This window comes from Struthio camelus, chromosome 4 (genome assembly GCF_040807025.1).
Source record: "Struthio camelus isolate bStrCam1 chromosome 4, bStrCam1.hap1, whole genome shotgun sequence".
In the NCBI taxonomy this organism is placed as follows: Eukaryota; Metazoa; Chordata; class Aves; order Struthioniformes; family Struthionidae; genus Struthio; species Struthio camelus.
The window spans coordinates 56,778,880-56,802,632 of record NC_090945.1 but is presented as its reverse complement, the minus strand read 5'-3'; the positions used below and the strand labels follow the sequence as shown (position 1 = coordinate 56,802,632).

Below are 23,753 nucleotides of genomic sequence, written 5' to 3'. Positions count from 1 at the left end.
TGTAGTTCCAGTCTGTGTGTCAAACTGGTGATTCCGGGGAATTTGTGTAGGACTGAAGAATTTGTCTTTCAAATAAGCTAGGACTGAAGTTTATTAATGAAATTAAACTCACTGCAGTAAGGATGTTGCACCACGTGATATTTTGGAATGGAAGTACACAGTGATAAATGGTATCTGCCAAATAAAAAATTAAGACCCAGCAGTAGGTGAACAGAAATGCCTTAGTTTAAGACAATTGGTATACAGGCCTGTGGACTTAGCACATTTTTCTCTAATGAAAGTTTTTAATAGCTTCATTTGTAATGTCTGTCTTAACTACATTTGACAAAGAAATATTAAATACTCTAGTATATTGGCATACATTATCAATCTATCTTGATTTTGTTCTTAGTGTTTCTTTCCTACTATACAGTCAGTGGCTCTGATTTTTGGAAAAATTAAAATACAGGAGAAGAGTCAAGCACGTGCTTGCGTTTTTCCAAAAGCAAATAAAGGCTGTTTGTCAGCAGAAGGTGGAATTATTTCTGTTAAAGCACTCAAGGCTGCTTTAAGTTCTGTGCCTCATTTACTATATTTAGCTAGTGGTCTTGGTTATAGCAGGTGAGAGTTCAAGTTCTGCTTCCTAGATAAAGTTTCCTGTTTCACAGCTGGATGTTTGATCACGATCTTGAAGTAGTGCAAATGTGGTTAGAGCACTGACAGTCTTCTAAATGGTTCTGATATTCTTTTTTTTTTTTTTTTTCTCCCTATTATGACCATCAGCTAAAGGATTTGTCCGTTTGCTTGCCACAATGAATACCACAATAGATATAAATGCAGGACAAAATGGAAATTTAACAGTTGAATATGAGGCATATCCAAAACCGAAGGAAGAAGTGTGGATGTACATGAACGAAACATTGCAGAATTCATCAGATCATTATGTCAAATTCAAGACTGTGAGCAATAACAGGTAATAAGAATGATTATAAGTGCTATTGATTTCACTTTGGAACAGCAAACTAGAGTCTGCTCTGGAAAGATTAAAGTGGCGATGGAGAAGAAGCTGTAATTCCTTCCCTTGCTTCCTTCCTCCTCAGTTTGAGACACAGGGAGCGACATGCCAGAGAAATGCTTTGGATGCAGTAGGAAGAGACGCAAAGACGGGCCGCAAGGTCTGAGTCCGTGTGTGTTAGAGGGCCCTGTTTGGGTCTTTGGCCCAGGATCAGCCCCTGGTGCTGTCTGACTGTGTTTGGCAGCGTGGCTGCTCTTTAGGGCAGGTGTAATTATGCCCTTTGTGGTCTGTGTGTATAGTCTGTGCCTGAGCGGTGGCTGTGTTACTCTTCTGCACCCAGCTGGGTACGCTCCCAGTGTCTGCCGTGCATGCCCTAAGGTTTGCGCAGAGATTTTGGCTCTCCTTGTGCTTGGTTCCCTCTTTGTGCATCTGGGTGTGCAAGGCCGAGGTTTGAGTCTAAAAGATCTTGAAGTACATGCAGCTTAGCGCATGAAGCGTGGTGCAAAGTCAGCTAACTTAGATTTGAAATAGCATTAAACTAACCACACCATTTCAGGGACCAGCGTACCATATACGTCATGACTTGTCCACATGATGACATGGCTGCCCAATAAGCAAAAATGCGGATTTGAAGTTGTTCATGTGGGGAGACTCACTCTACCACCAGAGTGCCATGCTGTGGACAAAAGCTTATGTTTTTATTTCTGCTGTGCACTGTAGTTCTCTTCTCAGTCCTGGTCCTCCAGAAATCCAGTGAAACACATAGCATGTGTGGCCTGGATGGTGTGTCTAGGTACCCCTTCAGGAAGGAAAGGAACAGGAGTGGTGTATGCCTGCAGTCCCAGCCTGGTACAGAGCTGTGACACAGTCAGCCCACGCAGCTGGACCTTAGGTATGGGAACACTTCTTCTACACTGCAGAACAAAGACAGCCATAATGCCTAGTAGGAGTGTCTGCACGGATGATGTGTGCAGAAGACGACAGCACACTAATAGTTCACATCTTAGCTTTCTCTGTGGGAGTACGCTGGGCTGATATGTTCACTGCAAGTTGTGAGCATCAGTAATGCTTAATTCCTTCTTCGCAGCTACACAAGTGAACTTCACCTTACCCGATTAAAAGGAACAGAAGGAGGCATTTACACGTTCTTTGTGTCCAATTCTGATGCCAGCTCCTCTGTAACATTTAATGTCTATGTGAAAAGTAAGTAAAGTGAACAATCTGAAATATTTCATTATCACAGTCATTGTATTTTATACAACATAATGTATGCACAAGATGTCACAGTGTGGTTCAGCATATGAGAAGATATCTGACGTGAAGCACGCTCTGTAAAACTATTTAAATGTCAGGATATAAAAGTGTGGAGTACTTACAGAGATCCGCCTACTATCCAGCATGACCTTGCGTTTTAGCAAGTGTGCTCCAGAGGTTACTGGAGAGCAGATAGATAGTTTATATGGGGAAAAAACTGTAGCACCCAAAAGGATAGTCTCAAAAATAAGCATGTACCAAAAACCTTTGATCATTTAAGGTGGAGCAGGATATACAGGGATTAGATACATAATTTGCATTTTTGGCAGCCAAGTTAAGCTATTAATTGTCTTTAATTTGTCTGAGTTGAATGCAGAGTTTGAAAGCTTGTCAGGAGGATTATTCACTTGTGCCTTTTGGCCTCTGAATACATCTATACAATAATATAGATCTGCATTATAAAGTCAGCATAGCTTTAGAAATGAGCAGGCTGTCATCTTTAGGACATGCTTTTAAAAGAGGAGCGTCAGTATCAATTCCAAACAGCATTCTTCAAGACAAAAGCTAAACTTCAAAATAAATGAAGTGAAACCTTCAGGAATCTCTATCCTTCTTAGAAAAGCCATCCCATAAGAGAATTTCATGCTCTCAGCAGACAAATATTGGTAGCTGCTAAAGGCCAAGCTTAAGAAAAATTAAAGCAGGAGGGGCCTGCAAGCAAGCTGGAGAAAGTAAGGTGAGGCAGGCAGTGATGCCTTCAAGCCTGGCAGGAGGAACCGCATAGGAAATAAGTGAATATGCGGCAAATGCAGTTCCACGGTGTTGCACTTCAGCAGCAATATATCCTTCTCTGGGTATGGGATTATGCAGAGGATACAAGAGTTTATTTTCTGGGAAGGAATGAGAAGAATTGCAAGTAGTTGCCAATGGGGCCATCAGCTCCCCTGAGACTGGATGGCATTTTCTGCCTTGAGGCCTCATATGTGTCCACGCAGCGAGGGCTGCGGGCACTGAGTGCCACGGGTGGTTTGTAGTCCGTCTCAGCTCTCCCAGGCTCTGCAGGCTGCTTGGGAGCGGTCTGGGGAGGATAACTAAGAAAAGCAGTTTTGCCGTCCTCAGGTATCAGTTCTCTGTGCAGAGGTCCTTCTTGCCACTTTTTAGGAATCTGCTAATTGATAAAAGCAGAAAATCCCTGTAGGTCGTGGTTAGCAAACCAGACTAGGAACAGCATGATACAGCAGAACAGCCGAGGCAGGAGAGAGCGTAAATGAATTAATTTTCCTGAACAGTTTGTGCTGGCAATCAGCAGTATTCACGTCTCCCTTCTTCCTTCAGTTACTGCTCTTGTAAATAGTACGGGCTCAGTCGTAAAAGGCAGGAGGACGTTTAGCCATTTCAGTAGAGCCCTGGTTACCATGCACTGCATCCCTGGATGGATTGCAGACATTGCTAAAATGGATAGTTTGATGCTATTGACTCAATAGCAGTTTCTTTGGGCATTTTAACTATAACAACTGCAAATATTTTTTGGTTTTGAAAAAGGAGGTGAAATAGATTGGTCCTTCTACTGTTTTGTTTTTAAAAAAAATATCCTCCTGTTTTCAGTGGCTCATACGATGCTCATCATTTAGGTATAAAACACAAACTGCCTAACAACATAGCCTATTATTTGAGATAGCGGAGTAACTGCCAAAGGCGAGTCATGTGTGGGTGGGTCAGATACTGATCTAATTGTGTGTCCTGACCTGGTACTGTAGTCAGTAGGGATTTTGCATAAGCTGGCGGGATGTAGCTTCTGATATTTACACATCTGGCTTTTGCAAGTAATCAGCAGAAGATAATCAAACAGGTAAAACAGGATTCTTAATCAGGAGGAGACTGTCTTCACATAAACAAAAATCAATGCTAAGCATTTGCTGAAGTCTTGTGCAGAAATACTTGCCTTGGTTTTAAAGACCTTTAGCAGTTGCTTATGTTAATCTGAAACAATACTAAATTGCAAAAAAAAAAAATAGTCACAGTAAATGTGACATAAAGTAAGCGAGGAAGGAGCTCTAAAATTAGGAGCCAAAAATAAAATTACAACTTGACAAACAGCATTCTGAACTGAGAACCGTCAAGAAATTGTAGAAATCTCCAGAGTGGCAAGCGACAGTGCATCTAGCAATTAGTGGAGGATTCGTCAAAGTAGTATCTGAGTTTAGTGCAAAATAGTATCTGGGCTTAATTATAATCAACAGAATATTATCTATGCAGTTCAGGCTCGTGCTGCAAAGAGAAGAACAATTGCAATATTATAGATCACCTGAAGCCAAACTCAGCATTTTTCCTGTCATTGAAATATATAGTGAACATATGCAAAGTCACCGTGATGTTATAGAAAGATTCCTTCCAATCCGGAAAATGTAGCTCCAGGAAGAAAACCGCCTCTCTTTGACTGTAATGGTAGACGAGAGCAGTTAAATGTTACTTTTTAGGCATTTATTTTCCCTATGTTAATGATGAAAAAAGGAAATTGATAATAAAAAGTAATTAAATTAACAACGTTATCGAACAGAGCGTTGAGTTAAAATAGGAGCAGCCTCTTAAAATCCTCTTTGCTTCGTTCATACTCTACACCAGTAAATGCTGAAAAGCAGTTAATAAGCTTAATGAAATTAGAGGTTTAAGGCATCTAATGCCTGATTATGGAAGGGAATATGCATATATACTGAGCAATTTAATGCAACGTTAAATATTTAAAGGGTTAAAGCCAGAGCAGTAAGCAATGAATAGTCATTAAGGGCCTGTCTAATACCAGGGACAATTAGGCAGTGAAAATCATAAAACCTAGCATAGTAAAATCTCTTTCAGAGGAGATCATTTAGTGGCAGCTTTGCACCTCAGGTTGCCAACGCTAGTCCGTCTTTGGTCCCGCTCCGCCTGGGGCACCTGCGCTAGTAGCGGGAGGACGAGTCCCCGCTGCTGGTGCAGGTGCAGCGAGTTGTGCGTGGCCTGAGCCGGCAAACGGCACCGGTTGGGGTGACCAGGTAGCAGCCTCCTCCTTTGGCTTGAGTAATGCCTCAGCTGGGCTCTTTGCGGCTACAAGTGAAAATGCATCCCGTCATTCCCCTTAGCCAAGGAGGTTAGCGAGAGCGGCGAGGAGAGGCTCGTCACGCGCCTCGGCGCATCGGAGCCCCTGGCGAGGGATGGCAGCGGGGACGCCGGTCTCGGGTCAGCTGCCCTCACGAGGTTTCTGCAAAGCAGCTTCCCGTGCTCGGCAGCTTCCCGCCGCCGAGCTCTCCCTGCCGGTGCTCCGGGAGCCGCTTTGGCTGCGTTAGCGTGGCCCCGCGCTCGCCGTCCCGCGCTCCCCTCCGCGGCCGGTGGCGGCTCGCTCTGGGGCTGGCTGCCGTCGGGCGGCTTTCGGGGGTGGACCCGTGCCCGCGCGACGCGCTCGCTCTCGCGCCGCTCGTTCGGACTGCGTCGGCAGGGCTTCTGTTGCGCTTGGTTCTCGCAGCGGCAAAGCGCCTGGCTGGTGGGGGCGGTTTTTGGTTTCGTTCGCTCAGAGTCGGGAGATGTTGGATGCAGCCCCGATCTGGCATGATATTTTCCCAGGACTTAATTTTTCTCTCCTGTTTGACCTTTGATTTCTCTCATTTCTCGAGTGAAGTGGGGTTGTTACGTTGCCTGTTACATAGCACAGACCTAAAGTAATCGTTCATACGAGGGTATTAGACAGGCTAATTAAACTTGCAGAGTTCAGCCATTTTTATCCGAGTTTCAGAAGGTCGGCGTACACGTATCGCGTGGGCTCTCACAGTGTTTGACATGTGCGTTGTCGAAAGTGCTGCCCCTGATGGGTCATGGGGAAAATCCATCTCAACATTTTGCAGCAACGTCTGTTTCTTGATGGTTTGCATAAAACACAACATGCAGATTTAGAAATGAAGGAACATTTGGTTCCTGTAACATGAGTCATGCATAGACATAGATGGTACGTGATTGAGAATGTATGCGTGTTTTATTGCCTCTAATTTGATCAGCAAGTAGAGGTTTTGTTAAAAACTCACCCGCGCAGTGCAAACAAGCCTCTGTATGCAGATTTTATCTGAGGTAAATCTGCTTTTCTCCACTGTAGTCAGTGCAGCTCCACAATTTTCCAGGACATTAGAAGTTGATCTTACATTTTTGTAAAGTTACATTAACTGATAATGAGCTTTTAATCTGTACCTGTCAGTTGCACAATACCGTTGGAATACAGTCTGGTTCTTCCATTAGTATATTTTTCATAATTTGAAAGTAATCTAAGACAGTTCTGGGAAATCAGGCTGCTAATTCAAGTTCTCCATGAAATAAATCTTCCTAATATTGGTCACAACTGTGATATTGGTTCACCTGTTTTTCCTAAAGGTCTGTGCCGTAGGACGAGTGTCGGTAAAGTCTGTTTTATTGCTCTGTTTTCCTGTCTCACTCAAAACGTCAGCTCCTAAAACAAGGGCAGCAATAGCACCAATGCGGTAAAGCAGAGCGTCCCATCGCCGGGTGGGCAATCGGCTGGCCGAGTTGTTTTGTGGACTCGCAGCGCAGTCATGAATTACAGTTTAGACAGCCAATATGTTCTTCCAAATATTCGCTTCCTGAACATGCAACGTTTCAGAAAATTAGTCAGTCAGGCATTTACATAGCGGTATGTCCCTGGGACGTGGGTCAGCCCCAGCATCGGGCGCTGCTGCGGGGATGGGGACAGGCCGTGACTGTGGGAACGTGTAGCGTGTTTGGATGTACGGTGAATCTGTACAAGCACTAGTCGCGTAGCACTAGTTCCTTTTCTGGCTCTGGTGGTAGTGTTTAACAAAAAGGGCAGATGTAGGGGCGCTGCGGTTTGATAGATTTAGTACGCTTACAACTGTGAAGAAACTATCCTTAATACTTATTAGTAAAGTCACCTGACACAGGAACTGGAACTGCATTATCATTCAAAAACACATACTTCTTCGGTATATTAAACTGGGCCTTTTTAGGATCTTTCATCAAACCAATATATAGTGGAGGTAAAGTATTCTTCCGAAACCCCACCCAAGCATTCAGTATAAGAATTTGAATATATTTTCACAAATTTGCAGGTAGTCACTGCTGGCAGCAATGGCGCGGATGAGACATTTCAGGCCCAGGCACCCTTGAATGTGTAAAACTCGGTTCACTTCAGTAATCCCGTGGATGGTAACGCACACAAGTTGCTGAGGTGAAGAACAAGTGGCAACGCAAATTTTGTATTCCCCTAATATATGACTGTCATTTGTGTTTATTGCAGCAAAACCAGAGATTCTCACTTTGGATATACTTAGCAATGATATTCTCCAGTGCGTAGCAGCTGGCTTTCCAGCCCCCACCATCTATTGGTATTTTTGCCCAGGAACTGAACAGAGGTGAGTTAAGTAACTAGAGTCTCCAGAATCATTCTAGATGTCACACACCCGATTTATAATTGAAAACAAAGAACGTAAAATAACTTGGTAGCAGGTGTGTTCAAATGTTGCATCACCGTTTTCATCATTTTAGGTATTGCATTATTTACAGTGGTTTGAGGGGAAAGGAGGCGTATGTTTCATTACTCCTCATTGCATTCTCTCCTTGAAGGAGGAATAATCAACATTTTCTGCTGTGGAAAAGCAAAAGCCAAACTTTCTCTCTGCTGTATGCCAACTGACTTTGAAACGTTTATATCGGTTTGGCCCCACATGACACACATTTTACGTGTAATTTCATGGAATGACAGTTACAGGATCACTTGTGAATATGGCTGTTATCTTTTGTTTTATTGTATAATGATGTAATTTTTCAAGACACAAAGTAATTAGATTTCTATTCACATGAAGCATATGACAGGGTAAACAAGTCTGGAGTTATTAAGAATAAAACCTAATGTCTAGTTACCAGGTTTCGAGAAAGATTGTAGAGTTTCACAGTGAAGTGAATATCTTTAAAACATGTTTTAAGATTTTCTTTGACTTCCACTGTGGTTGCAAGATCTCATACTAGCAAGTCAGAGATTTCCCACCTACCTAATTTATCTTAACGCCTAAAATAATTTTTATTTTCATAGCTTTTTGAGTAGACCGTACAGTTTTTATCTTAACTGTGTGCTCATATAGTTGTTACTTTAACAAAGAAGGTTGCATACCTGCATACTTGTAACTAGTTTATGGGCTGTTTCTTAGGAAAAAGAGGTGGTGGGCAGCAGCTTGAAAGAACAAAACCGGCCATTTTCTGGCCGCATATAGGCATGATGGTGCTACATGTAGGTCACGGATATTTTGCACTGTAATAAAACAATGCTTGGGGCAAGTGTTCAAGAGTAGGAGATAGACCACAACTGCTTGAAACTGGAGCTGAAGGTGCAGGTTCAACAGCAGAAAGGCCATAGTGGGCTTGCGGACCTGTAGCTGTTGCAACCTCTAGCGAAAGGAGAACGTAAGGACTTGTGGTGTCCCTTTAGGTCAGGTTTCCTGTATCTGTTTTACCCACTGGGCAGAAGAAAATGAGACATCCTGAGTAGGCTGAGCATCGAGGATAAGAACTTCAGCTCAGTCCTTTTGTGGAGCAGCATTACTTAGCTGATGATCTGGCAGGGACCGTCTAACTTAACAGCAAGACCTGTCGTTCGTTCCAGATAGTAATTCAGAACAGGTAACTGTCAGTGTTGTTTCTGGCAGGTGTTTTGATTCACCAACGATATCCCCCATGGACGTGAAAATCAGTGACACCAATTCCTCAGTGCCGTCCTTTGAAAGAATTCTGGTTGAGAGCACCATTAACGTCAGCATGTTCAGGAGCACTGGCACCGTGTGCTGCGAGGCCTCCAGCAACGGTGACAAAAGTTCGGCTTTTTTCAACTTTGCTATTAAAGGTAATGGCTAGAGCGAATGAGACTACTGCGTAAACCACAGTTAATGTTGGTGCCATTCAGCTCTTTCCATGATAAGAGAATTAATATTTTCAGTATGTTACCTTTGCTGTGATAAAGCTTATGGTACGGTGGTGAGTGCACGATAACTTACCAAACTACATTTTCTGTTTGCCAAAGCATTATTTTTCTTTTTTCAGTAAATGCTGTGGTATAATCTGTTAACTGCTTCAGAACTGCAGCATGAACATTAGCTGATCTTCTTCTGTCTGCAGTGTGATCTAGCACAGAGACAAACCTCCTGCAGCATTACAGCAGGTTACATTATCTCTCTCTCCCATTTTTTTTCCTGTCTTTGTCCGTATTGACTGCTTAGGCTCTTTCAAGGAAAGATGGCGTTTTTTTCTGTTTTTACGATGTCTTGGTAAAATAGAGTCTCAATCTTGACTGGAGCCTGAAGGCCCTGATCTTGTAAAAGAAGTAACAGCAGCGTACTGCAAAAGCACTTAAAGAGTTTTGTCATCCAAAGCAATATTTGTGGGTTTGCGAAAATTAAAAAACACTAGAACACAGATGAATTGAAATGTGTTTGTAAATATTTGCTCTTCTTTGCAAAATCAAATGTTCTGCTTTTTTTTTCCCTGCGTTTTGTTACATGCAGGTATAACACACAAACAATTAAGCCAGATTTGGGGCGTACTGATTTTATTACAATGATATTCCTTTGCTACTTTGCACAACCTCTACTTGCCAGAAATATGTTGTAGAGATCGTTCTTGGAAAAAGTGTGAAAACTGGATTTTAAGAAGAGTCCCACTCATAAGCTTCTGTCTTTAATCCATCTTGACTGTGATCATGCGAAAGCCCTGCATTGGTTGGTCTTGGTTTCATGACTTCTGACCTGACGAAGCTGGGACTGGTGAAGAAACAAACTGCATGGTTTCTATGCCTCCTTAGAGGTCACTCAAGAAAGGGATTCTGATATATTTGGAGCACACCTGGGAAAGTAAAAACCCCAAACCTTGTTCAACACGGAAGAATCAGGAAAAGATTTTTCTCCTGACTGTTTTTAATACTGTTTTTCTTATTCAGTATTTAAGCGGAATTTTCTGTTTCTTTCCAGAACAAATCCGTACCCATACCCTTTTCACACCTTTACTGATTGCATTTGGAGCAGCCGCAGGACTGATGTGCATCATAGTCATGATTCTGGTGTACGTATATTTGCAGGTAAAATCCGAAGCTCCTTTGCCAGAGTTACTGAAGCGTATGAAGCGACTGCAGATGCTTTAGTAGTGACAACCGTTTCCTTTCCTTTCCAGAAACCCAAATACGAAGTTCAGTGGAAAGTTGTTGAAGAAATAAATGGAAACAACTATGTTTACATAGACCCGACACAACTTCCTTATGATCACAAATGGGAATTTCCAAGAAACCGGCTGAGTTTTGGTTTGTTTAGATTTATTTACCTTCATCTGTAAGGTGAAGCCTTCAGGTCTCATAAAATGACATCATGGTCAAACACAGCAGACTTTTTGTCAAAAAGATGTTGTGCGGTAATGCACGTAGTGATAATTGCTCGTACTTACCTTGAGAGAAAAAGCTAGTAGGCATATGTAGAATAGCTTCCTTGATACCATAAAGTAAAATGTTGAACCTACTGTGAAGAAGTGTTCCGAGTTGTAAAGAAGTGTTTTGTTTGGCTTTATTAGGTAAAACTCTTGGTGCGGGAGCTTTTGGAAAGGTTGTTGAAGCCACTGCTTATGGTCTGTTTAAATCTGATGCTGCTATGACAGTAGCAGTAAAAATGTTGAAACGTAAGTTGCTGTAATATATTGTACAATTTATTTCTGACTTCCTCCTGGTAGGAGTCTTACTTACTGAGCGTTGTATTTTGCCTTGCAGCAAGTGCCCATTTAACAGAAAGAGAAGCTTTGATGTCAGAGCTTAAAGTTCTGAGTTACCTCGGTAACCACATTAATATTGTGAATCTGCTTGGAGCTTGCACTATTGGAGGTACGGTTATCAACAGCATGTTGATTTCTTTTCTATTCCTTTTTTGTTTGTGGTCAGAAGGAGGAGCCTTGTGAAGAAGAACCCAGTACTGTTAAGTGGAGAAATCTTAAATACTTGCTTAGCTGGTTCACAGATCGTCATGGCTATCATCATGTATGGCTTAAGTTTTTCCTCCACCACCCTGTTTCTCAGGAATGAGAGAAGATACATGAATTGGTTGCTTGTTGGCATCCAAGATGAAGTCTGCAGGCTCATCCTGTATTGTCCTCCAGTGTTCTGCGTAAACCCTGTATTTGTTAATGCACCCTTGAAGTTACAAATCTAAACAATAAAAAGTTGAGAGAAAGAATTTCCCAAAAAAATAGGTGTTGCAGAACCCAAATGTTTTATATTTAAGAATATTGGCATTAGCATTATAACGTTATACATTAACATTATTAACATTAATAAGTTTATTTTCTGATATAATAAAAGCTAAGAAACAGCTGAAATGTCGATACAGAGTAGATACAGCCCTGTTCCTTAAGAACCATAGCACTCATTTTTAATTTATGTGCATTTTAATAACAAAATGACATTGTTTCTTGCACAAATGTTTGCTCTCCGAGTTTTTATTTCATTTTTTCCAAGTAAAGAAGCTTATAAAAATTCAGTGCTTTAGACAGAAGCACAATATTTCTCCCTTTCACATTTAATGGTTTAAAAATAGGATGAAGCAATTTTGTTTAAGTGATCAAGAAAGCAGAGTCACTGGCCTAAGTCCGTATGTGTTTCAGACAGCTGCAAAATCATGAGGACTCTTTAAGAAAATCCTGACATAAACACTGTTTTTGCGATTACAACACCTATAATTATTAACTGCAGAAAATAGAAATAAACTGTAGAGGTTAGGAAATGGTGGCAGAGAATAACCTTACAGAAGAAATAACATTCAGCATGATTACATAATCAAGTGTCATAGCTGTAGTCGTTCACTCAGAAAACGTATATTTGATCTATAAACATCCGCACTGGAGATGACTTGATTCTCCTTTTAGATTTCATTTTAATATTCTAAGACCTTGTGCAATGTAGTTTTCTGTCGCAGCAGGCTGTTCTGTTTGAATGATTTTTCCTATTATACTGCAGAATATAACACTCTACATCATTTCCAAAACATTACTGAAGGAGTGTGAAGCTCTACTGTAAACAGAAGTGAATCAAAAGGATTAATGTTTGAAGCTTGAATTACTCTAACATTTGGAACAAATAACTTCCTTCAGGAAGTGAACAAAATCAAACAGATGTGTCTGGCCAGCAACATTATCACATGAAGAGAGGGAAAAAGACTTATTTGTTTAATTTTTGTATAATGCAATACTATTGAGGAGGGAAAAATTAATTGGGAGTGACACAGCTTTAGCTGGACAATAGTTACGGATCTGTGAAAGGGAGGATATGGTGGTTACTTTTCTATAACTTTTCAAGTCTAGATGGTGCTAGGTAGTGTGATTTTGAATACTCCAGCTTGTGTGCTTAGCTGAATGCTATTTTTTATATACGGTTTTAGGCTTTGAAAACAATGCTCACCTGCTTTCTCAACCTGCCATATATCTCTACAGGTCCCACTCTGGTGATTACAGAATATTGCTGTTACGGTGATCTTTTAAATTTTCTGAGGCGGAAACGAGATTCGTTTATTTGTCCAAAACATGAAGAACATGCAGAAACGGCAGTTTACGAGAACCTTTTGCATCAGGCAGAGCCTGCAGCGTAAGTATGACCTGCTGAAATGTACCTGCGTTTCGAGAAAATGCAGAAGGAGGGGATATCCAAGTTTATTAGTGACAGGAAAGCTGAAGAAACCTTTCCTGCCGCAGGCTTTGGAGAGTCTTTGCTGTGTAAGAAAACAATTTAATTAAAAAGATCATTTGTACAGTGGGTGGTTTAGTCTTAACAGAGCTCAATTCATTGTATGCACTATGTGTTTGACTTCTTTATCGAATTTCCTGCAGTTAATTCACGCAACTCCTTGGCTCTAATGTTAATATGTTTTTGTGTTTATCATTACTGTTAGTCGTTGGCAGCACTTATTTAGCAGCTTGAATGACAATTCCCCCAGTGTTGTGGCGTTAATATTCTGAGCTCTCGTAAGTTCCTGCCTTCAGAAGTGACTTTTTACAACAAAAACAGTGCCTTACTGTATGAGAGGCCTTACTGTATCTGTTGTTTCTAAAGGTGCCTAGCTTTTTATTTATGAACCATATAGTATGAGAATCTGTACAGACGAATTATAAGTGAGAAAATAAGCAATAAGAAAACTTAAACTTAAAAAACGTAGCAGATTGCTGTCCCAAGCCTTGGCTAATTCTTTGGAATATATGTGAATCCCCTTTCCAACACACAAAGCTCTGAATTTAACTTTTTCTTTTTTAATCATTTTATCTTCTTTCAAATGACCCTTGAATTGCTGAAATACTGTGATCAAAGTTGGCCTAAGTAAAAGAGGGAAGCATGAGCAGAGCCTGTGGAACATCTGGCCATTAATTTATAGAGACTGTAGTCTCGATAAGCGGTGTATGTGTGAAAGGTTTTGTTTGCTTGCCTGAGCCAAACTCCAAACTTTGAGATGCATTGCAAATTCTACTGACAATCCTCTCCTCCTGTACAGGCCTTTTCTCATCTTTTCTACACACGCATGATTTTACAGTATTATTAATTTGTAGAGCATATTCAGAATGTTGGCTTAGTGTTGGCTTTTTCTTCGGGTGTTTTTTGAGACCTACTTACGAAATGATGTTTCATTTCGTCTGCTGCCTCTACAGTGATGTTGTCAATGAGTACATGGACATGAAACCAGGAGTGTCGTATGCAGTCCCACCAAAAGCTGATAAAAAAAGACCAGTTAAGTCTGGTAAGTACAATATCAAGAAATCCTGTCTGCCACTTGGAGTGTAGAAAGGAGTCCTTTATGGATTTTTTTCAGTTTTAAAATACTTTTTTCTGTTGGATGAGGACAATTAAAATCCATTTGTATGAGAAGGACTGAAAAGAATGATATGCTAAGTTACAATGATGTCTTGTATTTTTCCACAGTTATATGGAGTACCAGAATTATTTTTCAGTCTTTGGCAATGGATTATTTGTTTAGCTCCAGTCTGGTTCTTGTTTAGATCACTGTTGTGTTTAATGTAAAACAAATCTGTTTCTATATGATTATACACAGTCCACTCAAAAGCTCTTGGTGTTTGTATTGCATAGGATCCTACACGGATCAGGATGTTACCCTTTCTATGCTGGAAGATGACGAACTTGCTCTAGATGTTGAAGATCTACTAAGCTTTTCGTACCAGGTGGCAAAGGGCATGAGCTTCCTTGCCTCTAAAAATGTAAGTAAGTTGAAAATTTTTGAGAGCTGGACAGAAATCTAGATTTCTGATTTCCTTTTGCATCACTTACAGTACTTTAATGTAGTCCATATATTTAAATGCTAAATATTTCCACTGTGTTCTTTGTAACAAGCGCTGAGATGCTGCTTCTGATTTGTGAAGCTTCAGTTAGTCTTGAAGTTTTGTACTGAGAGGTGCTCATCTGCAAAAAGTGATTTTTCCTTCTGTAAAGCAGAGCACAGGGCATACAGTAGTCAACATGAAGCATTGCTACCGCATATCCGTCATTCAGGCTAGCAGGATTACAGGCCTCGTTCGTGAAGAGAAAGTGGGCATAGAGATGTCAAGAGAGGAAACAGATGAGAGAAATTGCAGTGAAATATGTTTGCTGCACCCTGAAACGCCGGTGATTAATAGCGTCATGTGCTGGGAGACAGCGGGTGCAGCTACCCTTCCTAGTTTGGGTGGTACCTCTTACGGGTTTGATCTTCAGCCCTTCATTTGTTTCCTGGAGCACGCAGATAGCCTCCTGAGAACTCCTTATGACTTGGGAGACATTGAAACCCCTACAAATCCCAAGGAGTTGTGTTTTCAGAGACTCCTCTGGTGTGTGGGAATTAGATGGAGTTCATGAAAGAATCAGATCCCTACACGAAGACATGTGTGGATGTCTTCAAAAGCAATTCAGTCTTGAAAGTTTAAGATTTATTCTCTGTGGCACCTCTGAAGAGTTTGCAAACTAAAGAACAGTATGCAGACAGCTGGAAAACTGTCTATTTGCACAAAAAACTTGAGTTTCTGTTAAGTTTTAAGCAATGCCACAGTCAGTACTTATTTCCTGCAGAATGCTGCTTTAGAGAAGGGACTTACCATACAATGTGCTTTTTTAGTGTTACGGGTTAATATGCAGAATGCGTCTTGGTTTTTTTTCGTTTTCTTTGAAGGTAAAATTAGTCTAGAGACTCGCAAATGATTTTCATTGCCTATGCTGAGCGTGATAGGCATTCTCTGGGTTTCACAGGAGGTGTATTGCATATCAGAAAGGTACTTGTGCAGTACTTGTACTGCATAATTGTGATCTTCCTGTGAAGAAAAATGCCATTTAACATATAAAAATTATAACCAATGTAGAGACAGGATCGTATAGGTGTATCTTGGATACAGTAACAAAAATAAACTTAGCCAGTTTAAGGAAAATAAGGTAATACAGCGATCCTGTGTTAATAGTGGGAAGTGTGGCCCTAAATCTGCTCCGGCAGAAGACCATGTTGAAAGTGGCACTTAAAAAGTTGAGCGTTCTATTTTTTCTGCTGTTCCTCCTTCCAAGCACTTTAGCTTATTTTTCAGCTATTGTCAGCTTCAAAACAGGCCTCGCAGGCAGTTGCATTACGTTACAGATTTTAATGGTCTTCACTAGACTCCTGCGTTTTTCACTATTCAGGACAGGTGGTGCGTAGCACACATATTCTTTATTTATTTTCCGGTAGAATAGCCCCAGAAATTCACTGTGCATCATTCCCGGTGAACGTTTTCCTTACAGTCTTTTCATGCAAACAGCCACTGTAGCAATGAGTAGCAAAGGCAATAATGAGTGCAACATCACAGTGAGGTTGGGAAATAACACTCTGTATCTGTTTGACAGCGTAGAATTCAGGGCTTTATCACAAAACTAAGTTACCCTGTGGTAACACGTTCTTGTGTTTGGTCCTCTTTGGTTGTTGTGTTCATACATGCCCTTAGCTGAAGTAAGCAACTAGTAAACACGCAGTCATTTCGGTGGGTGCGTAGGTTGCCTCAGGTTCACCAAAGCCAGTCCTCAGAGAACGGGGGCCTATGCGGACCAGCAGTGGTACCCAGAGTACCCAGCTGCTCTTTTGCAGTGTGTTTGTGCATCAGGACTCGGAGGCATTAAAGTGTCTCGGGGCGGGGGTCAGGATAGTCAGGATATGAGTTTTTCCTGGACGTGTGATTCCATTAATGAGTGCCCAGTGCCTAAGCCGCGAGGCAGTTCTTCCTCCAATGGACAAAGTCTGTATTCAATAAAAACCGCGCTACGTTTGGAGGAGTAAAACAGAGACTCACTGGATACTTGGCCCTTCCTTCACTTTACTGCCTCAGTGCAATTACGCTGTTAGCATCCATATGCAAAGTGAACAATGTGTTGGACTGGGATTTGAATGAGAATCCCCTGAGAAGGTAACTGTCATTGAAGATAGTTCCTCAGTGTAAGCATGCAAAAGGATAGAGATTAGGTTGCTTATGCAGCCTGCAGTTATCATTTGCTGACTTTGAATTGATCAACTCTGCTGATATTTTAAGTCATTTTTGGATGGAATTACTTAAATTTTGTATTTTAAGCAAAAAATGAAGAGAAAAATTGAAGCATCTTCAGCTGTTTATAGGCAGCTGTGTCCTGCGTATAATAAAAGATCAGTAAAGCAAGCGCTTACTTTCTGTAGTAGATGGAGAAAGACAGTTCTGTTAGAGAGCTACCGCTTTTCATAAATGCACATAAACGCACTCCACAGTCGCAAAGACAGAAAATGTGGTAAACTCAACCACCCTTCTGTAGGTGTAGTTACAAACAGGTGCATACTTCTCAAATGAAAACTGGAAGGTAAGCTAGCTAGGTCATTGAACACATGACAATGTTCATTAAAACATAATGGCATGTGAAAACTTCAGGTATTTTCAAAGGCTTAGATCTGCTCATAAAGCTCTCCTAGGCAAGTGGTGACTTAAGTCTTCCAGAGGAGTGTGTTTGAAAGTGAGTCTCCTAACTTGTGTGCTTTGAAAATTGGACCATAATCTTCCCTGTTTTCGGCTTTTCAGTGCTTCCTCCTCAGTCACAACAGTGGCTTAATAAAGGATTGGAACTGTTTTAAAATCAAACCACATTTCCCCCTTATTGGTCCAATGTTAGGAAACAAGTCAAAGATTTTTTTGATAAAAAGTTCAAAAAAAATTTCTATCCCCAGCATAGAACAAGTATGTTGAACTTTAGCTGCAAATGTGAAATGCTGGAAAAAGTAAAATGACTTCAAGTGGTCTTTTCTAAAAGAAATGCATAGACAGCCTTAACTACATGCAGCAATGGCATGATAGTAAAGATACTACGCAAGAATTTTTAATCATCTGACTAAGCTTTTCAACACATGGCTTCATTATGACTTTCAGCTTACCAAAAACGCATAATGCACTAAGTATATAGCTAAGAAAACATGTGACCAAGCAGCAGTGCGTTAAGGATATTATAAAACAACTTCATTTGTTTGTCTGTTTGTTATTTAGTGCATTCATAGGGATCTGGCAGCAAGAAATATTCTTCTCACTCATGGTCGAATAACAAAAATCTGTGACTTTGGCCTGGCAAGAGACATAAGGAATGATTCAAATTATGTGGTCAAAGGAAATGTAAGTATATATGTTACTTAATCCACCAGTTTTACATTAGGAGAGTTCCTCTATATTGTCTTGACTTGCAAAGAAATCTCTTTCTTAGTTAGACCGTATCTAGACTTCCCGATTCTGGTATGTATCTGTGCTGACCAGGGCGAGAAATGTGAAGAGAGACAGTTCCTGACCTAGATATGTGTGCTAACAAATATGTAGTATATACATGCTCTTGTAATTGAAAAATCACACTTGTAACTGAATGTATGTTATACTGGAGGAGATGCTTTTGTTGCACCAATATAAAGTGTAGCCTTTCTGTTATTATCTGAACAAACTAAAACTTAAATCTCTGTGAAGACTTGTAAGTTTTGCCACGGGAAATATTCTGGTAGGCTAATCCTGAGAGTAATTATTTGGAGACCTTTCCTCTGGGCATCGCTGTTTTTGTCTGTTACTGAAAAAAATGTATTTTAGAAATATCTAAATAACCAGGGGTTTGCATCCTCTTCTTTGTTATAGCATGTTACTCAGACAAGAGAAACAGGATTCTAGAAGTGTGACTTTGTTGGTTAGGGCATGGTGGGAAGCAAATAAGCCTTGATTTTTCTCTGATTCCGTATACTTACTCTAGCCTTTTATATGTAATATATATGGCTTTAACTTGCAGCTATAGTTCCTGCCCTGTAATAGGTAAACATTAGTTGGAATGGGACACAATATTTTGATGAGAAAGGTTTAAAACCTCCTATGCAGAAGGGTATCAATTACACTAGTACCTGCTAGATCTTCGCAGAGGTACAAAGACACTTTGAAGTGATGCAGATGATATTGGCAGTGCTTGAAGTCCCCTTTAAAATGCAAGAGCAGTAAAAAGAGCCTTACTGCAGAAGAAAAGTAAGCTTGCCTATGGTTAAGCTGGAGCAGTGTGCTGGGAAGGTGATTTGCCCATAGGTACTTTGCATCTCAAACTGATTTTTGCCGTTTATGTTACTGTTCTAATTCCACTTCAGATATGTGCACCCCTCCACTGCCTTCAGAGCACACACATTTTGATTTGTTCAGTTCTTAAAAGAAATGAAGATCTGTGTTCAGCAAAGCAGCCCCTCAGTGCCCCCATCTGATTGCTCAGCAGCTGGAAAGTCAGAAGAAGTTGACCTCTCGTTAAGGGCTTGACAACACAGACAACACAAACCGCAGGTTACCCATCTGGGCTTTTGTCAGGCTGAAAAAGAAAGAAAGTCCCATGCTTGAGCATTTCTCACTGACTTTTTTTGCCACACTCAGTTAACCTCAGTTCACGGCACCTCAGGTATCTCAGATATCTTTGCTGTCCCCCAGCCGTCCCTCAGGTCCTAGGCAACCAGGGCAACCCTATCTTAGGCTGCAGGGGGCAGAGGGAAGTTTTTATTTGTTGTCTTCAAAACCAGCGTTGGTGCCAGCCATTGTGTGCCTGGAAGTTGAGGTTAGGGAGCACTTACTGCCGCTGAATATTTTGCCAGCAGAGCCATTCCTGAATTATTTGGGCTCCTGGTGTTAAGAAAGCTGTTTTCAGGTTCGGTGTCAGGTCAGGAGCTACTTGATCAAGCAATGCACCTAGGATTGGGAAGTAGAGACCAGCTGCTTATGAGGGAAGTGGGCAGTAAGCAATTACGTTTTACTTGTCTAGACTATACTTTAAATTTACTGGATTTTACTTGGCCTGAAAGGGTCAGAAGAGGATAGGCTGCAGCCACCTGGGGAGAGAGGAAGCAGTGGCTGCAGGGAGCATCTGGTAGCATATGGCCTGATCTTAAACCAGGTCAGGAGCACTGGGGCATTGCTGGCCCAGACACTGCTGGGTGGCAGTGCCGTGACAGCAGCTGGGGACTTGGCCAAGGAGAGGGCTTTCTTATCCGTGTTATTCAAGACCTCTGGTTGCCACTCTGTTGAGCTGCACGTTCTTACCTGAAACGGTAGGCAGCTGGTGAAAAAGCCTGCCTTTCCTCCACCTCATTTCTTCCCTTTTCGGTTTACCTCCTTTCCAAATCTGTCTCCTTCCCTTACAAGACATCAAGGCTCTTCCCTGTGGTATGGTTGATATGTATGTGTTTGTAACACACCTATATTGCAAGATCACTTAAAAGGAAGGGGACCAGCTTCTCCCCTTGCAGGACAAGTGCTTAGGGCAGAAGCTTAACGGGCTCCCACAGTCAGACAAGAAAAACAACAGAGTAAGGAGAGGAAAATGGAAGCAAATCCAAAGGCTTTCTGTGCTTTTTACCCTTTCCTCTGCTCCAATTAGCATTTCTGAGGGATGTCTGTTCCCACATGAACGTATGAAAATTGTCAATATGTATTCTTTTTCATGTGAATTTTCAAGTTTTTTCCGATACACTGAGGAGCTAAAGCAGATGTCTTGACTGAATATGTGGACCTTTTCAGTGATAGCTATGATAGCAGTCCACAGAAGGAGACTTGTATGTTTGCATAAGGAACTATGCCATGTTTATACATACTCTTACGCTCTGATTTCCTGCCATCCCTTGTAACCAGACAAAGGGAATCGCAGAGTATACAGAAAATCAGAGTGCAAGGAACTGCACGAGTTTGGTCGACCATAGAAGGATGGATCAGTAACTGTGAAGCACTTGTGCTTCTCTCTAAAATGCGGAGATGTCCATTTTTGGTTGGATGCTTCTGTTATTTAATTAAACAAGTGTTTAAAGCCCATAATAAGTGTAAGAAGTTCATTTCACACCTTTATGTCCATTGTCTTACTGAATACCTTTTCCCTGGAAGGCTCGACTTCCTGTGAAGTGGATGGCACCTGAAAGTATTTTTAATTGCGTTTACACCTTTGAGAGTGATGTCTGGTCTTACGGAATATTGCTGTGGGAACTCTTTTCTTTAGGTAAGCCGCTTCGAGATCTGTGGTTTAGGAGACTCATGTTCATCTTGGTTTTATTCCTGATGCGGAGATGACATTGCTCACTTGTTCTCTTAACAGGAAGCAGCCCGTATCCAGGGATGCCCGTGGACTCCAAGTTCTATAAAATGATCAAGGAGGGGTACAGGATGTTCAGCCCCGAGTGTGCACCACCTGAAATGTAAGCAAGCAGCCAGCACCTCTAATCAGCAAATACCAGTGATGATGCAAAGGAGGGGAAGCTTCCGTCTTTGCATTAAGACTCTTCACAGTGCTCCGTTGTCTTTAAGTTCCTTTCCCGTTTTAAATAACTCACGTAATCTAGCTAGTGTACATTCCTGTGTTGTTGCATACAGCGTAACACACTCTCGCCTTTTACTGTCTGATCACTTTGCCGTGGCATCTGCTCCATGTTTCTCAAGTATTGACAGGTCACAGAACATACTAAACATTTTTATTTCAGACAAAGCAGTCAGGAAGATGTAGCATCAAAGCGTACAACATCTGCATTTGTACTGTATGTCCTGACTGCAAGGAGCCTGGCCACGTATCTTCATTATGAGCCATCCCTTACTCACTGTTTCGTAAACAGATTGGCGCTTAGCAAGCTGTCAAAGGAAACTGTGTCCAGAGCCTCTCCTTGGTATTGAGTCCTTTGTTGTCATAAGCGTAGGTGTTAGCAGTACTATTTCTATTCTTACAAGTCATTTAAACATGTTAAATCGTGAGGCCGTGTCACACACTTCTGTCTGTTCACCCTCTACAAGTAATAATAGAGGGGAGACAAGGACTCTCAGAATTTCCTCATCAGCAGTACTTAATTTTAGTATCTTTGCAGGTACGACATAATGAAGAGTTGCTGGGATGCTGATCCTTTACAGAGACCCACATTTAAACAAATTGTCCAGCTGATTGAGCAGCAGCTTTCAGATAATGCCCCCCGGGTAAGTGTGGGCTCCATACGGCTCATCACTCTTTTGGGGTCAAAACTGTTTCAAACAAGACGTTAGACTAGAGCTGAGGGAAGCACAGGTCCTAGGCACTTCATTAGTTTTCCACTATTATTCCGGTACTTTTGCACTGCAAGTTTGGGTGGCAGGAGCGATCCCTGTGCTATTCACTTCTGCTTTGTTGCTCCATTTCTTGTCAGTAGTTGTCTGGGCCCATGCACTGAAACAGGTACCGGCTAGACAACGGTCTTTGCACAGTTTGATGTTTTACACTCGAAATACACCTGCCACAACAATTTTGATGATACGAAATACGGTGGTACCTCATAAATTCATCATGTCCTGAAACATGAAAACCTCTATTTCTCTGGGAGAATTCTCAGAAATTAAGACTATTTAGCTTTTATTTGAAAAGCTTTCTGGACAAAGGAGTTGAGCTTTTTCTGCTGTTCTGTCACTACTTGGTTACTTCACTTAGCTATATGCAGATAACCTTGGAGGTATGTTGCGACAAAGTAGTTTCTGTATTCACTGTGCTTTGGGCCATTCGCTAGTAAAACCTTTTCTGAGAGGATAACTGGATAAAACTGTCCTAAGAAAAAGTCGGGGCATGTCAGAGACTGGGATTTTCTCTCACCATAACACCGTGCGTTATTGGGCTTAAAAAATAAGGTTTAAAATCTGGCTTAAAAATAAACCTTGCACATTCTAGATGCCGTGTTTGGGCACAAAGTACACGGCTTCCTGACAATTTGAGAAAAGAGGAAACCGAAAGCTGTTGGTGTTCAATTGCATCCTGTAGAATATTTTTGGCAGGTGCAGGCATTACTGAAACAAAAGCAAGAACGTGAAGAAAATGTTAGTGATGTTACTGGGGTAATTTTAACAATAACCTGGACTGCGTTTTTTCAAACTTAACTTAAAGTTAGTGTGCAGTTGTAAGCTGCAGTGTTTTCAGTAACTGAGACTGAGGTTCTTGACCCATTTAAAGAGCAGTTATACCCAAGACCTTCTGAAACTTCCTTTTTATATTTGTGCGAAAACATCCAAGTTGGATATATCTCATGCATATACATAGTGTGAACTGGGAAACTGCTAACAAAGGAGCGCATTCGGAGTGTATATATAAAAGGAGCACTCTGTACAATATTGACAACTGTGTTTGGGCTCTGCAGGTTTACGCAAACTTTTCAACTCCACCTTCCAGTCAAGGAAATGCTACAGATCACTCTGTGAGGATTAATTCGGTGGGTAGCAGCGCTTCATCGACTCAGCCTCTCCTGGTACGCGAAGATGTTTGAAAGAGGAGTTGGCGCCTGGAAGAAGAGGAGCCCAGATGGATTTGCTGTTTGTGTTTTGCAGGGGGTGAGAGAGGGATGACTTCAATAATTTCTCTTACTTTTACTCACTACTACTACTACTACACTGTGTAGCTGAAATGTTGTTGTAATACTGTCCTTTACCACACACTGTTACACATAAACTTAATCTGCCAAGCACGGTTACAGGCATCATTGCAATGTTAACTGAAGCTGTATATATGTTGCTATATTGTGTGTATTTGCAGTAGAGAGCCAGATCTGAAGGAGGAAAAAAACAAAAAAAAACACAGAAATCCTGAGCCAGGGTGTGGAATGAGATGGCTACAGATCAAACCAAATCTGCAGCGGTCCTGCTCTGGATCTGTGCCTCGAAAGCATACAGTCATTTTCTAGTTAGTTTTATTGTGCTGAATTTAAGAAGTAAATTAATATAAAGCCAGTTGCTGTACAACCCCCTTTCCACATCCAGCCATGCCTGTGAACCTTTCCCGGGCAATTGCTGCAGGCTGGAGGCCAGCGAGGGTGCCGGATGTACCGGGGCAAGGCAGGGGAAGGGAACGAATCCCTGCCGCAGCGCCTCGGTCCGTACGGCAGCAAACCCTCCCAGGCGCCCCGCGATTCGAACCGGATGCCGGGAGGACAGTGTGGACCTTTGCCGTTATATC

At 41.5% G+C, this 23,753-nt stretch overlaps 1 protein-coding gene across 2 annotated transcripts in view; it reads left to right on the top strand.

Annotated features, from left to right (window-relative positions):
- Positions 1-23,353, top strand: part of KIT (KIT proto-oncogene, receptor tyrosine kinase) — a 54,736-nt gene extending 31,383 nt beyond the window's left edge. The window contains exons 6-21 of one of the 2 annotated variants that reach the window (XM_068942872.1): positions 763-952; positions 2,082-2,197; positions 7,539-7,653; positions 8,941-9,134; positions 10,255-10,361; positions 10,454-10,580; positions 10,844-10,948; positions 11,037-11,147; positions 12,749-12,899; positions 13,952-14,040; positions 14,388-14,515; positions 17,807-17,929; positions 20,690-20,801; positions 20,898-20,997; positions 21,655-21,760; positions 22,942-23,353. In XM_068942872.1, the coding sequence (XP_068798973.1) occupies positions 763-952; positions 2,082-2,197; positions 7,539-7,653; positions 8,941-9,134; positions 10,255-10,361; positions 10,454-10,580; positions 10,844-10,948; positions 11,037-11,147; positions 12,749-12,899; positions 13,952-14,040; positions 14,388-14,515; positions 17,807-17,929; positions 20,690-20,801; positions 20,898-20,997; positions 21,655-21,760; positions 22,942-23,067 (2,000 nt within the window). In that variant the 3' untranslated portion in view covers positions 23,068-23,353. The remainder of the gene's footprint in view (positions 1-762; positions 953-2,081; positions 2,198-7,538; positions 7,654-8,940; positions 9,135-10,254; positions 10,362-10,453; positions 10,581-10,843; positions 10,949-11,036; positions 11,148-12,748; positions 12,900-13,951; positions 14,041-14,387; positions 14,516-17,806; positions 17,930-20,689; positions 20,802-20,897; positions 20,998-21,654; positions 21,761-22,941) is intronic. The other variant, XM_068942871.1, reaches the window with a different exon arrangement.
- The last annotated feature ends 400 nt before the right edge of the window (positions 23,354-23,753 follow it).